A 19,810-nucleotide genomic window follows, 5' to 3' on the forward strand; every position below is an offset into this window, starting at 1 on the left:
ATGCCGAGGCCCACCACATGGCTGCAGTGGCCCATCCCCATGTGGAGAAGTATCACATGGTGATGAGCAAACCCAGAGTGCTTATTACGTAATCAGAATGCATGTGTGTGTGTGTGTGTGTGTGTAAAGCCTTATTCAGAGTTCTGTTTCCTATTTTTGATGTGTTGTGACCATGTGTGAATTTAACAAGGAAAATTTCGGTGTAAATTTGAATACAGAATGCCCCTCATTCTTTCCTGCATGTCTGTTTGCATTCATGATACTGTATTTTTAATTTGATTTTTCTGACTTGGTCTATCTTCCCGCCAGAATGGATGGTCTTCCTGTCTGTTTAAGGTTGTCATCTTGAATCTTTCATATCAGTAAGATGCTTTTGCAGTAACATGCATCTCAGAATTTTTATGAGGTACCTTTTTATCAGACCTCTGTCAATGTTGTAAGTAGCATTACTTCAGGTGTTGACACACACACACACACCTCATCATTCATTCTAAAAACAGATTTGAAACTCTGGAATGAAGAATGGGAAATCTATTCACAGAATATTTACAATAACCAAATAAGATGTTTGTTAATGTGCAGGTAACCTTAACAAGAAGATACAGATAAGAATTAAAGGGAAATAACTCAAACCTCCTGTTCTACTATACCTGAATTAATAACTAATCTATAATAGTATTACATAGACATACCCAGCACTCCACAAAAACATATGGGCAAGGAGACATCCCTTAGGGTCAGCAGGGGGGAGCACCCCAAGCCAGCAGCAATGAATGGAAAATGGGAGGACTGACACACTTCGGGGCAGCAATGAGAGTAGATGGGGTGACACCCCTATGGGTAGAGTAGTGATTGGGGGGTGATGGGGAGACATCTCTGGGAGTTTTAAGACTCCTGCTAGATTCCATCCACTGGGGAAGTCTAAAACGAGGAATAATTTTTTTAACAAACTTGAGAGCCACTGTCTTGGCAGTGCAATTGTGACATGGAAAGGCTTCTGGCCATCCGCTGAATCTATCCACTGTGACAAGGAGATACTTGATCATAGTCTGATCACAGCCGTCTGTCTTGTCTTATTCTCATTTCAGCCACCAAACAAAACTGGTTGGGATTTTAAACGTAGTAAATTTAGACTTAGAAGATGAAAACATTAGTAAATAGTGCTAGATGTAGAGCCCTTTTAATTGCTTCAGAGTATGTCTACACTGCAGTCAGAGTTGTGACTGAAGTTCCTGAATACATACCCAAGCTATCTTTAATTTAGTCAGTGCGAGCACAAATAGCATGGAAGTATCATGCTTCAGCGAGGGCTGTACAAGCCTACCCAGGACCCTGAGTACTTACTGGAGCAGCTAGCCTGCACTGAAGTCAATGACTGGTATTAGTACTCAAGCTAGCTAGATCAAAGCTAGGTTGAATGTGTCTATATGGGCTTCAATCACATCTCTGAGTGCAGTGTAAACATTCCCTTGGAGACCTGATGGATGCTGCAGAGGCACCCAGAATTCATCAAATCACAGAGTTCCTTTTATGAACCACTTGCAATATTCCCAGATCATCTGATAGCCCGGAGCTGAACAATTACCTGTTCCCTCATTGTAGCATTTGTTACACAAAATAATTTGGGAAGAGGGACAGAAGGGTTGGGAAATTTGCAAACATATTATGAAGTCTCTGGAACTCCCATAAAAGATAGATAAGGTAATTGCTAATTTGTTTGTTTTCCATGTATTAATCCCCATCCAGCAATGTGAAAATCTCATTTGTAAGTGCATTTCATACTTGGAAAATTATTACTAACTAATAGCTAATCAGATTTTACAATTAATAAACAGGAAAAAGAAGTGAGAAACTCCAGCCCCATAAATGCCCACCAATTTGCCTTGAAAGTAACTGTGTTTTATTTGTAATTCTAACACTATATTAGGAATCTCATTTATTTTCCACAGGGTATAAGAATATGTAAAAAAATATTCCTTGAGACAGCTTTGCAGTGTGTTCAAAAACAAACCCATGAGTCCTCCCCTTTGAATTACCTTACACCTTGAGACCATCTCCAGAGGTGACCCATCACCATGGTGATCCTGTGCAGATCATAGCTGTATAGAGACCTGAGGAAAGTAAGTTGTGTGTGTGTGTTGGACCAGCCCTCCTGGCTATTTAAAGGATTCAGCACATTTTCACAGCTGTTTGATTATTCATATGTCCGTGCAGGTCACCTTTTAAAGTAATATTCACTCTCTGTACTAGAGGGTGAAAATAAGATGAGCTGAGTTTATATGTATTTATGATAAGGGGAAATGTTTGTGTTTGGATATATATTTGCTGAAACATTCCTGAAGAAATGTTTGATTTTAGGGTATGTGTCAAATGTCTGGGGAAGATTGATTAGTGGTACTAAACTAAATGCCAGAAACTCCTGATGACTTTTGTGGGGTCTCTTAAAATGGGAAACTCTGTATGATTGATACACACACACACACACACACACACATTAAAATAACATTATTTAAGATGAGAAAGTCAAGCACTCAAAAGCTAGGAAATGCCAGAACTAAAGTTGCCTGTGCAACCTTAATTTGGCTCCTTGGTGTGTGTGCGTTATGATAGTCTTCAATTATATGATCATATACTCTTTTTTTTTTTTTTCCCCCTCCACAGGCCCCCTGCTTCATTCAGCGTACAGTACTTATTCAATAAGCAGCTATTCAATATTTTGTTTTATCCTGATAGTTCAATGTGTAGCCCTTGCATGCCTTACTTACTGCATGCTATTCCAATTCTACTCTGAAGACAGAATTATTTTCTCCATGGGATTTTTTATGGTAGTCATTGATACAGTATGAAAGTGCTTTACAAACATTAGTTTATCTTCACAACACACCTGTGAGATGAGGGAGTGGTATCCCCATTTTACAGATATGAAGAAGAGAGAGAGCAAGATTAAGGTTAAAAGTATCCACTAACTCTCTGTGTGCCGTATTTGAGACAACTAGGATCAGAAGTTTTTAGCGTATTTAGCATTATAAAGTAATTTATATGTTCAAAGCACAGCTCCCATTTACTTCAGTTGCAGCTGTGAGTGCTCAGCAGTTCTGCAGATCAGACCCCAAGATCTCTAGTCAGGCACCCAGAAAATGAGGAATGTGCAACTTATGACCACCTGTTTAAGTGACTTGACTAGAATTACATAGAGAAACTGTGGCAGAGCCAAGGATAGAATCCAGTTCCCTAGGGCAGCATTCAACTGCCTTAACCATGAGACCCTCCTCTCTTTTCTGGCAATGCACTGCATCATTCACTCCACACCTTCCAACATCTACAGCAAATAAAACAATGATCCTCCAGATTACAATTGTCTTAACTACACCACCCTGATTCATTGCCAGAGCAGGTCCATCCTGTGCACTAAAGGAGGCAGGAATCCTGTGGAAAAAACATGGTGATCATGTAATGAAAGGCTATCATAATGCATGTGCACAAGGGAGCGAATTAAGATTGCACAGGCAGCCTTAACTCTGGTATTAACCTGTGGTGTAAACAAGCCTTAAGGTATGTTGGTATAATTTTTGTCGCTCGGGTGCAAATAAACCACCTGCCTGAGCAACATATGCTACACCAATCTACGTGCCAGTGTGGACAGTGGTATATCGGTGGGAGAGCTTCTCCCACCGACATAGCTATCGCCTCTCAGGCAGGTGGTTTTATTATGCTGATGGGAAAGCTCTTTCCTGTCAACATAAAGCGTCTTAACCAGGCACGCTACAGAGACGCAGCTGCATCGGTTCAGCTGTGCCGCTGTAGCACTTCTAGCGTAGATTAGCCCTAACTTTTGAGAGTTTGACATTGTAACATCAGTGTCCTTTTAACATAGCACTTGGGCATAATTTCATTGGCTTTTAAAAAAGTTCTATCATGACATCATATTGACACCTGTATGGTTCATCAGCAGGGGTAGAACCTTTAGATCCACCATGCAGACCTCTGCCAGTTGAGGTGATGGAGCAACTGATAGCAGTAGTAAGTTATCCTCTTTGTAGCACAGCACTAGAGGGGATGAGACATATACTTTGCCTGTGGGTATCACAGATATTTGCTGTCAGCAGAGGACTGGGGAAGTTCAGGAATCTTGGGCTCCATTCTAGGCTTTGAGAGCCAGTGTTCTTCAGTGGGCACAGATTCGTCTACCCATTCCACACAAGTGACCTCTTTTGCCCCCTCTCCTCCAACCTGTCCCTGTTCCAGTCCTGTCTGTTCCTCACCTTTGCACCTTGACACAGGCCCATTCTCCTCACTTTACCAGATCCAGTCTCCTTGCCCAGCAAGTACGTCTTGCTTATCTGGATTCCCCATCCCAGTTCTCTCCACTTCATGGCTCCTCATCCCATGTTTCTCTCCCCCTTCCTCTAGTCATGACCTCTGCAACCCCGATGTTTCCTATTCCCACTGGCTCCTAGGCCCAGTCACCTTCTCTGGGCTCTCATCCAGTTTATATCTCCTCTGACTTCTTGTCCCAATCTCTTGAGCAAATCCCAATTTTCCCCTACCCCGCAGCTCCTCATCCAATGTGTTGCCCTATACCTACTGTGTCCACATAGTATGCTATCTGCATTTGAATCAGAGCTTCCTCCTCAATGCTGTCTTCCAGAAGGAAGGTCATTGAGAGCAGGGAGGGTACATCTACACTGCTCACTTCTTACAGCAGCATGTAGAGTACATACACTGCTTGCCCCCTGGCCCAGGTATAAATAGAAGTGTTGACAGTGAGGCACTGCTTAGGCAATTAAAGTAAAGACATGCCTGAATCCAGTGAGTATATATCCTACACAGCTCTCTGCACACCCAAACAATGCCTCCTCCATCTCCAATGCTGTTTTTAGCAGTGTAAAGTCCCGATGTAGGGAAAGGCTCCGGCAGAGGGGAGGCAGTGAGGAAACGCTCCAGCGGCTCTTTGCTGCTTGACCCTTTTCTTGCCACAGAGGAAAAACTCCAGTAGCTAGGAGGCAGCAGAAAAAGTAACTGGCAGCTCCCCTGCCAGATCTCTTTCCCTGTTGCTTCCCCTTTGCCAGAGCCTTTCACTGATACTTCTAGCTACACATTGCCGTGAACACAGCCTGGCATATAGCTACGCATACCCTACATGCTGCCGCCAGTGGTGTGCAGTGTAGACGTAGCCAGAGGTTCTCCCTGTTCTCAGTTCAGGTACCTGGACCCTGACCTGGTGCAGCTTGCAGCAGTCCAGAACTGCAATTGCGGGGACAGTCCTGCTCAGCCCTGAACCGGATCCAGCATGCTCAGTGCAGTGGGAATTTGAGGTATTTAGATATTAGAATTTAAGAAGTCTCTACTGAGCATGTGCAAACTATAATTTTTCGTGGTCTTACAGCTTGGGTGGATTTTCACAAAAGGGCACTTACCTGACCCAAAGGCAACTCTTGTGCCAAATTTCAAGCCACCACTCTAAAGCAAGGGAGTGCTTTTTAAAGAAAAGGTCTCCAGAATTTTTTAACATGGACAAATGAACATATTTTCCCCTCACTTCATTTTCTGAAATGGCTAAACTATTTTGTCTGAAATTTTCCCAGAAAATTCAGGTTGAGGCAGACAACTGGTATGGAATATATAAAATAGATTAATATGGCTTATTGTCCAAAGTGACCATTCTTTTTGCTGGTGTCGGAAATACATTTAAGCACCCACATCTGGCAGGTCCCAATCCTGCTAGGTGGTGTCTCCTTGTCTGGTACAGTACTAAGTTTTGTCAACTCCCTTTAACTTCAGTAGGAGTTGAGGGCCATCAGCAGCTCACAAGATCAGACCCTCAAAACTGAAGTGTGACATCAATTTGTTATCAGTACATTTTGTACAGGAAAAAAGAGTTGTAGAGGATAGTAAAAGTCTTGGTTCTGCTATTGTTGCTTCCATTTTTAAAATAAAACCAACAGCTTGAGAAATAAGCACAGACTAAGACCCGTAGTTTTCCTTTCATCAGTTTCCAGTAATCGTCCCTATCTTCCCTCAGCCCTCTATGTGCAAAGCACATCCTTTTCAGGACCCTTTTAGCTGGAATTCTCTGTTTGAAACCTTTTCTCCGGGGAACAACTCATACTTTGGAATCTTGTGCCCATTTAAAGTCTCAAATAATATGAAATGTGCTATATTGCCCCCTATGCCCGATGTTAATGACAAAGGGAAAGAGATATGTAAGTGACTATGGCTTTCCTCTTTGCAGTCAGTGCTTCTGATCATTGTCTCAACAGTGCTTCACAGGCAGCAGTGGCAGAACAATATTTAAATGACTAACCTTTACCAGTGAATCAGATTCTCATGTTGTGCACCTTCTTAGAAGCATCCTTTTCACTGGTGATCAACACTGCTAATGTCAGTACGTCTAGTAGTGTACTTCCATGGAGGAAACTAAATTTGTCTGCATTGTATTTTGCTATGCTTCACAACGCTTACTGGTGAAGCAGGATTCTGTAATCTGATCCTACTCTGATATCCATAGAGAGGGTTAGTCAGTACTCTTGCAGGATTAAGGAGAATTCATAGCTGTTGTTTTTACAGGAATGAATGGCATCAGAAGAAGACAGATAACAGTCTTCTGAAGTTGTCTGAACCGTCTAAAGAAGCAGAAAGCAATAATGCTCTGTTTACTGTAAGAAGATATGACCAGCAGAAGAAAGGTTAGTGATGAACAGTTCTGTTTTGCATTTAAATATTTGGATATTACAGTTGAAGAACTAGATATTTGCCTTATATTTACAAGGAGAGTGTACAAAAAAAGGGTAATACAAAGGTTTTGGTTTGTGAACAGTATGTACATTTTGTCAAAAGTGTGTGGGGTAAAATATCCATACGCTATCAAATATCTAAAGCTAAATTTTAAATAATGTTAAGGCAATAGCTTAAATACACAAACAGAAGGAAAACAAGAGAGAAGCCTAAGGCTCTACCTTCAGTTATAAGAAGTAGGGCTGTCAAACGATTAAAAAAATAATTTGATTATCACTACAAAAGGTTTTTTTCCACCCCCACTCTCCTGCTGGTAATAGCTCACCATACCTGATCACTCTCGTTACAGTGTGTATGGTAACACCCATTGTTTCATGTTCTCTGTGTATATAAATCTCCCCACTGTATTTTCCACTGAATGCATCCGATGAAGTGAGCTGTAGCTCACAAAAGCTTATGCTCAAATAAATTGGTTAGTCTCTAAGGTGCCACAAGTACTCCTTTTCTTTTTGCAGATACATACTAACATGGCTGCTACTCTGAAACCTGTCAAAAAAAAAAATAATTGTAATTAATTGTGAGATTTTAAAAAGTCATGATTAATTACCGTTTTAATTGCACTGTTAATGATAGAATACCAATTTAAGTTTATTATAAATATTTTGGATGATTTTCTACATTGTCAGATATATTGATTTCAGTTACAACAGAGAATACAAAGTGTACAGTGCTCACTTTATATTATTATTTTTATTACAAATATTTGCACCATAAAAAAGATAAAAGAAATAGTATTTTTCAGTTCACCTCATACAAGTACTGAAGTGCAATCTCCTTATCGTGAAAGTGCAATTTACAAATGTAGAATTTTTTGTTACATAACTGCACTCAAAACCAAAAGAATGTAAAAATTTAGACCCTACAGGTCGAAGCATGAAGGGGCATATGAATGGTTAGCATATCTGACATGTAAATACATTGCAATGCTGGTTACAACAGTGCCATGTGAAAGCCTGTTCTCACTTTCAGGTGACATTGTAAATAAGAAGCAGGCAGCATTATCTCCTGTAAATGTAAATAAACTTGTTTGTCTTAGTGATTGGCTGAACAAGAAGTAGGACTAAGTGGACTTATATGAGTTGAATTGAAAATAAATATTTATTTTATCTTTTTTACAGTGCAAATATTTGTAATCAAAAATAATATAAAGTGAGCACAGTACACTTCATATTCTGTAACTTTGCAACTGAAATCAATATGTTTTAAAATGTAGAAAAACCTCAAATATTTATAATGTAAATTGGTATTCTGTTGTTTAACAGTACGATTAAAACTGCGATTAATGGCAACTATTTTTTTAATCTAGTTAATTTGTTTTGTGTTAATCGCATACGTTAACTGCGATTAATTGACAACCCTAACAATAATATCACACCTTTATACAAAGCCTTTTGTTTCAAAGGTTGTTAAAATGTTACATGAACTTAACTGATGTACAAATGCTACACAATGATTTCATTCAGTACTGCAAGACAGGCAAGTGGGTGATGTAACGTGCAACGACAGACTTCAGTTGTTGGCAGGCGGGATGGAACTTTGGATCTCTGAAGCTAAAAGCATGAGCCTGTACTGCATGAGCTAAAAGCCACATGGACTTTAGCTAAGGTTGTAGCAGACTCATTAATCTATAAGTGGTCTGGGTGTCACTAGAGGGGATAGAGCACCACACCCAGGAGGTGTGTGGATTACACAAGTTTTTTAACATTTCATAGCAATATTTACATGGGGGCAGAATACTGTATCCAGCTGAAACTGCAGGAGGGATTTAGGAGGGCAGAATGTTAATTACTAAAGCTAGAATTGGCTTAGGTACTGAGGTTAACATTCCTACTCTGAGGTGGGTTATGAGTTCAGTTACATCCTTTTCTTGCTCCTGTAGATTGCAGATTTGTTCAGATTTCAGATTGCTTATGAATTTAAAATAATTTTTCACTACGTATCGCCATTTTCACGGCAGAGAGGGGATGGAATTATCTAGTAAACACATGCAAGAAAGAGAGAGAAAAATCTTGTGTGGATGCAAATATGGTAATTGATACACTTTTTTTATTTTTTGCCACTGTGACCACAATTTGAAAACGGTGAAGATGTTTAAGGATGACTACCAGCAATTTTAATAGAAATGTTATGGTATTGTGCCCTATTAAGTTACTCTTTTTTGTTGTTGTTTTTTATTAAAATATTTGGTATAGAAAACAAGGAAAGTGATCAACAAGATAAAGAAAGCAAAATCTTGAACTCTCTTGGTTTGAGGGAAGCAAGTTGTCTGAATTCTGAGAAGAGGAAAAGAAGATTTAGTGGCCATTTTCCTGATCAGTGTAATGCATGTTCCCGTGGAAAAGTACCATCGTCATATGTAAGTAACAATTTTGTTGTGTTAGTGTTTTTTCGCTTTAATAGCAGCAACTAAATCCAAAGATTATACCAGCAGCTAGTAAATTGTCTTTAAAAGACATTATGTACCACCTGTTGGCTAAGTAGTGCTGTATCAAATCTTGATATCTTTTCTTCCATTCCCTTATAGCAACACACAAAGACCTTGACTTCTCAACATTTACCTGAGTAACTCTACATATGTGAAAACAGCAAGGAGTCCTTGTGGTACTTTGGAGACTAATAAATTTATCTGGGCATAGGTTTTCTGGGCTAAAACCCACTTCATCAGATGCATGGAGTGGAACATACAGTAGGGAGGTATAAATACACAGCATATGAAAAGATAGGAGTTGTCTTACCAATTCGGGGATCAGTGCTAACGAGCCAATTCAATTTAAGTTGGAAGCAGGCATTTCTCAACAGTTGACAAGAAGGAGTGGAAGTCACTTTTGTCGTGTTAATTGTGTTAATGAGGTCAGTGTAAACAAGGTGGCCCATTTCAAACAGTTGACACGAAGGTGAGAGTATTTAGCAAGGGGAAATTAGTTTTTATAATAACAATGAGGAGTACTTGTGGCACCTTAGAGATGAACAAATTGATTTAGTTTCTGTAGTGACCCATCCACTCCCAGTCTCTATTCAGGCCTAATTTGATGGTTTCCAGTTTGCAAATTAATTCCAGTTCTGCAGTTTCTCATTGGAGTTTGTTTTTGAAGTTTTTTTTGTTGAAGAATTGCCACTTTTAAGTCTGTTATTGAGTGACCAGGGAGATTGAAGTGTTCTCCGACTGGGTTTTGAATGTTATAATTCCTGATGTCAGGTTTATGTCCATTTATTCTTTTGCGTAGAGACTGTCCAGTTTGGCCAATGTACATGGCAGAGGGGCATTGCTGGCACATGATGGCATATATCACATTGGTAGATGTGCAGGTGAACTATCAGCCTGATAGTGTGGCTGATGTGGTTAGGTCCTATGAGGATGTCCCTTGAATAGATATGCGGACATTGTTGGCACCAAGTTTTGTTGTAGGGTTTGGTTCCTGGGTTAGTGTTTTTGTTGTGTGGTTTGTAGTTGCTGGTGAGTATTTGCTTCAGGTTGGGGGGCTGTCTGTAAGCGAGGACTGGCCTGTCTCCCAAGGTCTGTGAGAGTGAGGGATTGTCCTTCAGGATAGGTTGCAGATCCTTGATGATGCGTTAGAGAGGTTTTAGTTGGGGGCTGTAGGTGACGGCTAGTGGCGTTCTGTTACTTTCTTTGTTGGGCCTGTCTTGTAGTAGGTGACTTCTGGATACCCTTCTGTCTCTGTCAATCTGTTTCTTCACTTCAGCAGGTGGGTATTGTAGTTGTAAGAACGCTTGATTGAGATCCTGTAGGTGTTTGTCTCTGTCTGAGGGATTGGAGCAAATGCAGTTGTATCTTAGGTTTTGGCTGTAGACAATGGATCGTGCAATGTGGTCTGGATGAAAGCTGGAGGCATATAGGTAAAATAATGTCTGTGCTCCTACTTGAGATTCCCCTGTTTATGCATACGAGGATTTTATTAGCCCTTTTCGCCATAGCATCAGACTGCTGGGAGCTCATGTTCAGTTGATTATCCACCACACTCAAATCTTACTCACTACTTTCCAGGATAGTCACTCATCCTGTTTGTACGGCCTATATTCTTTGTTCCCACCATGTATAATTGACACTTAGACTTATTAAAATGCATATTGTTTGCTTGCACCCAGCTTACCAAGCGATTCAGATCACTCTGTCAGTGACCTGTCCTGTTCATTATTTGCCACTCCCCCAATTTTTGTGTTGTCTGCAATTTTTATCAGTGATGAATTTTTGTTTTCTTCCACCTCACTGATAAAAAACGTTGTAGGGTAGGGCCAAGAACTAATCCCTGTGGGACCACATTAGACATACATGTGCTCAGTGATGATTGCTTGTTTACAGTCTCATTTTGAGACCTATCAGTTCGCCAGATATTAGTCCATCTAATGTGTGCCTGTAATGGGGTTTACTCACCACAAGAGTGCCTCCTTGTGACCAGGCGTGGTATACCGGTTTTCTTCCCTTTAGGCACCCCCTGCTGATGGTCACTCCATCGGTGTACTCATTCCTCTTCTCGTAATTCACAATGCTGTCTCTTCACGACCCACCACTCCAGCTAGTCACTATATAATGCCCCTTTCCAGGGTATTAAAGTTCCACCAGACCAGCTGTGTGGATGGTACCTCCAACAGTCCTCTGCCACTTTCCTGTGGCTGGTAGAGGAACCCAGGCCCTCCCTCTACACTGCGTTCCAGTCCTGGAACCCTATGAACAGCAGTCAAGGTCTACACAGTCCCCATCCTTGCTGCTGCTTTCACTGGGCTTCTTCCTACCTGGACTTCTCAAGCTATTTTTCACCACAACTTCTCTGGGACTGACCCTGCTTCCGGGGCTAGGATCCCAGGACTTAGAGCCCTGTGCGGATACAAAATTTATATCCCTGGGTATAAATCAATATCCACTGATTGAGCATGGGTGTACCACCCCCAACCCTGCCCACTGGGTCAGGCACCAGGCTCATCAACAGCTGTCCCTGGTTGCGCTAGTGTATGCAAGTGGTTCACATGCTTTCAGATATGAATCCCTTTCACACAACGTTCTGTGTCTCCTGCCCGGAGGCGTGTGAGCTGCTTGCACACACTAGCAGCACCAGGGACAGCTGCCAGTGAGCCTGGTTGTTTTCTCCATCCCCCACCCCACCCTCCGCTGGGCAGGGCTGGGGGCAGAACAGCCAAGCCAGAGGAGCTGCCAGCATGGGGTGCTATCTCCTGGGAGAGACAGCTCAACATGCTGCTGCTTTCACCATGCAATTCCTACAGCTCTGCGGATAGCAATTTGTATCCTTGGATGTCCGCATCTGTGGGTATATATTTTCTATCCGCACAAGGCTCTACTTATTCTCTACCCTGGTTTCCTCCTTCTTACCTCTGTGCTCCTAGAGAATGACTACAGACTTTCTCCCTGCAGCCTTCCTGCTACTACAAACTTCCTGTCTTTATAATTGTTTCCCAGCTTCTCCCCCAGCTGGGCTTCCATCAGCAATTGCTCTTTATAAATCCCTGAACCTCCCAAGAGATGCAACTGTGTAGGTTAATTAGCCCTTTCTGGGCCACCTGAACCCCTTCAGGGCTGGTGTGGGGTGAGCACCCCATCATAGTGCCAAGCTGATTTTATATCATTCTAGTTTTTTAATCCATCATGTGTTACCAAGTCAAATGCCTTACAAAAGTCTAACTATATTATGTCAATATTACTATCTTTATCAATCAAATGTAATCTCATCAGAAAAGCTATCAGGTTAGTTTGACAGGATCTATTTTCTGTAAACCGATGGTGATTGGTATTAATTATATTACCCTGAATTCTTTATTAATTGAGTCCCATATCAGCCACTCCATAACCTTGCCTGGGATCGATGCCAGAATGACAGGACTGTAATTATCTGAGTGGTCCTGTTTACTTTTTTTAAACATTGGCTCAACCTTAGTTTTTTTTCCAGTCCATTAGGACTGCCCCCGTGTTCAAGACTAATTGAAAATCAGCATTAATGGTCCAGTGAGCTCTTCAGCCAGCTCTTTCAAAACTCTTAGATGCAAGTTATTCAGACCTGGTTTTGATTTTAAAAATGTCTTACTTTTAGTAGCTGATATTTAACTCGATATTAGTGGAGTGGAAAGAGTGTTATATGATTACAGCATTTGTTTTTCCCCAAATACAGAGCAGATATATTGAACACTTTTGCCTTTTGTGCATTATTATTAATTCCCCCATTTTTGTCTCATAATGGGCCAATACTCTTAGGATTTTTTATGTTTCTGATGTACTTTAAATATCACCTCCTTATTGTCCAATTTGAATTTGTGTGACTACTCAGGTATGTAGAGTTACTTGTGTACTCCAGCATTGGTGCCTAAGTAGCAGAATGTATTGGTGTGCTAATTTTCTTCTTTCACTGTTTTTTTCATTTCCAAAATTACTTTTTTTTTTCCCCCTCACTTCAGTTTTAACCCTTTTTATTGTAATCTAAAATGCTATACCATGGCTTAAAGTGTGCTTTGGAACCATTAATTATTGTTACACTGCAAAGCACTAAGCTAATTAAAGCATAAATTCAGTAACATAGCTTCCTTCATTGATAGAAGAGAATAAACCATAACCTTTAAATATATTAAAATTATGAACTGCAAGTCGGTTATTGGAGTCCTGGAGATGATAAATAGTTTATTCTGATCAGTTGTTAAGCAAGGGAAAAAAGGGGTAAAGGAATTCAAGTTTGAGAAACTGAACTTGCAGAAGGTAAGAGCAGAGTCCAATACAAGTAATCTGTGTTCAAGCACATGCATGCTCCAATGATAGGTGCTCTGTAAGCACTTACTCCAAAGCCCCTTGCAGTCAGCGAATAGACTGTCATTGATGTCAGTGGGCTTTGGATCAAGCCCTGAACTCCCAATGGGCTGAATCTGAGAGTTGTTCGATACCCCCAACTCTGCTTTTGATAGGCAACGAGCACTTCTAACTCCCATCTGTGGCAGCCCCTGGGGCAGCTGCCAAAAGGTTAGACACTGGTTTCTTGATCAGTTTGAAAATAATCGTGGTCAGAAAGGCTGTTCTCTGCTTACGATATATTACGTAAACGTTCTGCATGGTCCTAAGATGGGGGAAGAGGAATTAACCCCAGTCTGAGTCCTACGCTTAGCTCTGTCTGAAATGTTACGCCTCTTTTACCTTGCTGGGTGTGTAAGTCAGTGGTCACAGAGCTCAGTCATCTCAGCAAGGTCAGGAAACAAATGTATGTTTTGGACCCCAGAAAAGATTAAATCTTTGATTTTTGTTTTCTAGAAAGAAGGAAGGATAATTTCAACCCAGGGCCACAGATCTGGCCTGATTCAGGAAAATGTTTCCCTGGTTGTAGAGGCAGAATGTAAAGAAACATCCATCCATGACCATTTGGAACCAGCTTTCAGCTGTGCAAAGGAACACTGCTCAGAGCGTCCTCCCAGGAGTTCATTACAGAAGCAGTATTCTACCACCAGTGAGGATGTGAGGATTTCCCCACTAGTTGGCACTTCTGGTAAACCAAAGGTGGACATGTCAGAGTATCTGAGCAAGTTGCGCAACAGAATCTGCAAGGGCAATCAGACATTTGTTTCAGCTGAGCCAAGTATGTACTATATCTGTTAGTTATATTTATTGATCTTTTTAGAAACTTAGAAGAGGCAGGCATGACTTACTAATGTAAATACTTGAAGTAGAATATATGGATCAGAGATCACAGTATCACTAAAGCATTGCACAAATCTCAGAACAGTGCATGATGTGTATTATTGCAATGGATGGTCTTGTAGTTATGGAACAGCATTAGGGAGACGGAATTTCTGGGTTCTGTTCCTTATTCTACAACTGACTCGTGTGACATTGGGCAAGTTACTCTGCTTGTTTCTGAGCTTTAAAATGAGAGAAATATTTAGCTACCTTAAGGAGGTGTGTTGTGGCTTAATTCGTGAATGCCTGAAAATTGCTTGAGATCTTTTGGTAAAAGGTTCTATACAAATATAAAATAATATAAATGTAAAAGACTGGCAGGGACCTCGAGAGGTCACCTAATCTAGCTTCCTGCACAGAGGCAAGACCAAATATATCTGGACCATCCCTGAGAGGTGTTTGTCTAACCTGTTAATAAAAACCTCCAATGTTGGGTTTTTCTCAGTGCTTCTTCCAATGTTTAACTACCCTTATAGTTTCAAAGATTTTCTTAATATATTAACCTTAATATCTTAGCTTCGTAATATTTTTATTTTACCTAAATCTCACTTAATGCAGATTACGCCCATTGCTTCTTGTCCTACCTTCAGTGGACATGGAGAACAACTGATCACCTTCCTTTTTACTACAGCCATTAACATATTTGAAGATTGTAATCAGGTCCCCCATCAGTCTTCCTTTCTCAAGATTAAGCATGCCCAGTTTTTTAACCTTCCTCGTAGGTCAGGTTTTCTAAAGCTCTTATCATTTTTGTAGCTCTCCTCTGGACTCTCTCCAGTTTATCCACATCTTTCCTGAAGTGTGGTGCCCAGCATTGGACACAGTACTTCAGCTATGTCATAACGAGCGCTATGTAGAGCTAGACAGTTACTTCCTGTATCTTAGCTTTGACATTTCTGTTAATACACCTCAGAATTGTATTAGCCTTTTTCTAAACTACATCACATTGTTGGCTCATACTAAGTTTGTGATTCCCTATACTCAGATCCTTTTCAACAGTACTACTGCCTTACCAGTTATTCCTCATTTGATTTTTCCTTCCTAACAGTAGTATTTTGCACTTGTCTTTATTTAATTTCATCTTGTTAATTTCACACCAATTCTCCAATTTGTCAAGGTCATTTTGAATAATAATTCTTTCCTCCAGAGAGCTTGCAATGCTTCCCAGCTTGGTATTATCCACAAACTTTATAAGCGTACTCTCCACTCCATTAGCCAAATCATTAATGAAAATATTGAATAGTACCAGATGCAGAACAGACCCTTGTGAGGCCCCACTAAATAAATCCTCCCAGTTTGACAGCGAACCATTGATAACTACTCTCTGAGTGTGGTTTTTCAGCCAGTTATGCACCCACCTTATAGTACTTTTCATCTAGACTGCATTTTGCTAGTTTGCTTATGAGAATGTCACGTGGGACTATGTCAGAAACCTTACTAAAATCAAGATATATCGCATCTACAGCTTCGCCCCATCTACTAGACCAGTAATCTTGTTGAAAGTAAGCGTGTGCGTGTGTATAAAAATCATATTGGAGTGAGTAAAGGATACAGTGTCAACCTTAATTTTGAATCTCCTTGATTTTGTGATCATTTAAGTCAGAACCATAGTGTTGCATTAAATCTAAGCTTATTTTATTCAGTGTCCTTTTTGGTGTTTCATTCTCCTGCCCTCCCTCGTATCCCTGCAGCTGTACATTAACATATTTTTAGCTGAAGACTGGGTGGAACTCTTAGGAGCCTGTAAATACCACTCTTAAATTAGCCAGTAGGGGTTGTGCAGAGCAATGGAGGTCAGTCTGCATTATAGAAGTTTCTTTGCAGTCTTCGCTGCCCCTTCCAAGCCAATGAGAGAGACATACACACACAAACATAAGTGTATGTATGAATGTATGTCACGCGGATTGCTTACATGGTAGTGCATAGTTCAACCCCAGGTCTACCAAGTCAGCGTAACTTCCTGTTTAATGGGGGTTTAATTAAACCCCCAGTGTCAATTGCAGACAGGCTTTTTTTTTTTTCTTACCAAAAATCTGTGATTTGATAGGAGTTACAATTTATTCTTAAATCTGAGTCTTATAAAAATGGATTTTCCTCTTTAGTTGTTCTTTCCAGCGACGATGAAGGATCTTCTGAACCAAAAGACCCAGAAAAGATGGATCTGCAGCCTGTGCATGATGACACAACTGACAACAAAGAAACAGAGCAAGAGCCTGAGTTACCTTTGGCAGAAGAGCTATTGCAAGATGTAACTGAAGATGAAGAGCAGCTCTGTGTAAGCTCAAAAGCTTCTCTCTCAGCAACACAAGATGATCCAAAAAATATTACGCACCCACCTTGTTTCTCTAATGTCCAGGGACTGACACAGCTACAATAACATATGCTAAACCTGCTCGTTTCCCTTTGGCCTAAAAAATGGGATTTGAATCTAAAACTCATGATAAAAGGAAGTTCAGTAACTCACTGACCAATCATATACTACTGGGTTTTGTGTTGCTGTACTCAGTCTAACTGTGGAGCATCCCTGCATGTAGTTTTGTATCGAGTTAGAAGACACATTGCTTGTCTTTTCCTATAGATTAAGTATTGCAACATGCCTTGAATGTTGGTTTTAAGTTGGATTGTGTGGGTTTGATGTGGGAAAAGGGATATTTGCTGCTGCTATACTGTATGGGTCTGCTTTTGTGTTGGATCAGTTTGCAAAGAGATGGAGCTGAAAGAGCACTGTTATATTTTGGCGAAGTGACACAAACTAGGAAGAGAGAGTTGCCTCTAACCCCTTGAGGGGATAAACTCCAGAACTAGTTCCTTAGTAATAATAACGTATGCATCTTGTAATATGGAAAACCTGTTTGAAAAATAACTCCTAGGGGGAAATTACCTTGAGGTTAGGGCTAAAACGCTCACTCCAAGCACTGTATTAAAATATTTCTAATTATATAGGTTTCAACTGAACCACTTGAAGATAACTCTTCCACAGACTTACCTTCCTGTAACACATCCAATAAACAGATGGAGCCAGCACTGGATATTAAGATTACTACGCTGTATATAGGAAACATAAAAGGAACGTCAACAGGTTGTGTTTTGGTAAGTTGACTTATTATTACTGTGATGGGACTTTTATTTTTATTTGTAAAGCCAAATAGTTCCACATTTACAAATAGTTTTATTTCTAAAGCCAAGTTCCACATATTATGGATAGACTTCAAAGGATGAAAAGTCCTGAAAGAAGACGGATAACTCTGAAATTAAACCTGCCCCCTTCCTACCAGTTGTTTTGATCAAGAGGTGTCCATGTAAGTCATCACCTCCTATCTGTTGTACTGATATGTTCCATTCAGTGAGCTGCAAGGCTGTTGATGTTTTCCAAGAAATCCATGCTCTGAAGTTTTCAGAAAGCAAGATTTATATGAGTAGGCAGGGTACTTACATTCTCAATCATAAATCAAACTGGGACAATTTTTTAAAATCACAACGGGAAAGCAAAAACTGGCCTGGTCAGACGTACCATCTCTTGAAACCAAGAGCATTGATGTTTTACTGGAATACTGCAGATCTTACAACAAAGTAACCCTTAATGTTTGTATTCCAGATGGACAGTGTGCTCCAAACTTCTCATTTAAAGATATGCGCTCTATATCATAGTTTTAAAACAAAGAGCATTAAAACAGCACCAAAATCTTAATATGGACAGAGGGGGCAGCATACATATCATGTTATGAAAAGTATAAACCAAGAAACAGATTAAACCATAGCCCAGGTATGTTACGAAGTGTTGGGATTTGCGCAACTCCCAGACCGGACTCAGTGTACATAGTGCAATTAAAAAAAATCAGTTTTTGTTTGGACACACTTTTCAGTTCTGGTTTATAGCTTCATGCTTCAGGGTATTTCTTTGTAATAATTTCATCTGTTCCCATTGCTAGTGTTCCCTGTGAAACAGATTCGCATACAGTAATAAAATGTATCATTAAAGTCTAATGAAATAAAGACTTGCCAAAATCATTTGAACCATAATTTGTGACTTCCATAGAATCAGTATCAATAGCCAGAATTTAAAATTTTTATCTTAACAGTTTAATTCTTAGCCTTTAGATTGGTAAGGAGAGGGAAAAGTGAAGACTAAGTATAGAGGATAATCTTAATTTAAAATGACCACAGGAGGAGTATTTCTTCAACTAGATTTTTTTATGTATAGTTTCCACATATTCTGTCAGTAAATTTGACTTCCTGCCCTAAGATGTATGTAAGATGCAGAACTGTACCACCATGTGATTGCTAATACAAAAGTTCTTAAATTATTTGTATAAGACAACTGCCAAAATGGTTGTTTCATTAGGCTCCTGTATTCATATTTACGGACCTACTTAAAAGTGACCAGGCTTTTAGGGGAGCTGGCCCTCTCGCTAGCTACCGTTGACTCCAGGGAGATTTGAGATGCTGAAGCATCTCTGAAAATCAGATCGGAGTTATTTAGATGCCTTAGTATGGATTTAGGAGCCTAACAGGCACCCTGGTCAAAAAAATTTTGGCCTATGTTCTTAAATCCAATATTTTTTCTCTCAGCTTATTCAGCTGAGCAGAAAGAGGAATGTACAGAAAATAAATGTGTGCTATTTAATTGTTTTGAGCAATAATGTTGAAAAATAAACTAATTTTTACTGTTTTAATTTTTCCTTTAAGTTTACTACAAGGTATATTAAGATCCCATTTCAAGGTAAGATACTATATTGCATCATGTCCACCTATTAACAAAACCATGCGCAAAACACGAACACGTTTTCTATGAAAACATTTTGTATAACTTACTGTTCTGCAAGCACTTTCCCTTTTTAATTGTTTTCAATATGGCATTTAGACCAAAGTGAGGGAGTTCTTATGTTACAGTAATTAATAGCTTAGTAACTTTTAACTATTTCAGTAGCATCTGTGATGTTTATAATGAGTCCATCACTGTTATATCTTGGGCCTTGATCTTGCAAAGACTTAAGCAGCATGTGCTTAATTTTAAAAGCAAGTAGTTTCATTGAAGTAAAAGGGACTGGACATGTACTTGAAGTTAAGCATACGCATAAATTTTTGCAGTCCAAGTGAAATGTTACATGTTAGAGTTGAAGGAAATTCCTTAATCAACTAAAGATAAGGAAGTATAAACCAATATTTTAATGTTAAGTCAACTGTTCAGAGTATTATAACTTAATGAGCGTATAACCACTACTCATTGGGAAGTGTTACTCTGCCATTCTTAATTGATGACAGATGAATTGACTGAAAGAAGGGGAGTAGGTTTCTGACACAATTAAATTTAAACTTAATAGCTAGAGAATTAATATA

General features: G+C 39.8%; 1 protein-coding gene across 5 annotated transcripts in view; it reads left to right on the forward strand.

The window, feature by feature from the left end:
- SENP7 (SUMO specific peptidase 7) overlaps positions 1 to 19,810 on the forward strand; it is a 74,841-nt gene that overhangs the window by 31,127 nt on the left and 23,904 nt on the right. For all 5 annotated transcript variants that reach the window (XM_075118426.1, XM_048816388.2, XM_048816406.2 and 2 more), the window contains exons 7-12: positions 6,568 to 6,686; positions 8,988 to 9,151; positions 14,051 to 14,372; positions 16,576 to 16,748; positions 17,417 to 17,563; positions 19,160 to 19,193. In XM_075118426.1, coding sequence (XP_074974527.1) covers positions 6,568 to 6,686; positions 8,988 to 9,151; positions 14,051 to 14,372; positions 16,576 to 16,748; positions 17,417 to 17,563; positions 19,160 to 19,193 — 959 coding nt within the window. The remainder of the gene's footprint in view (positions 1 to 6,567; positions 6,687 to 8,987; positions 9,152 to 14,050; positions 14,373 to 16,575; positions 16,749 to 17,416; positions 17,564 to 19,159; positions 19,194 to 19,810) is intronic.

This window comes from Caretta caretta, chromosome 1 (genome assembly GCF_965140235.1).
Source record: "Caretta caretta isolate rCarCar2 chromosome 1, rCarCar1.hap1, whole genome shotgun sequence".
NCBI classification, from domain to species: domain Eukaryota; kingdom Metazoa; phylum Chordata; order Testudines; family Cheloniidae; genus Caretta; species Caretta caretta.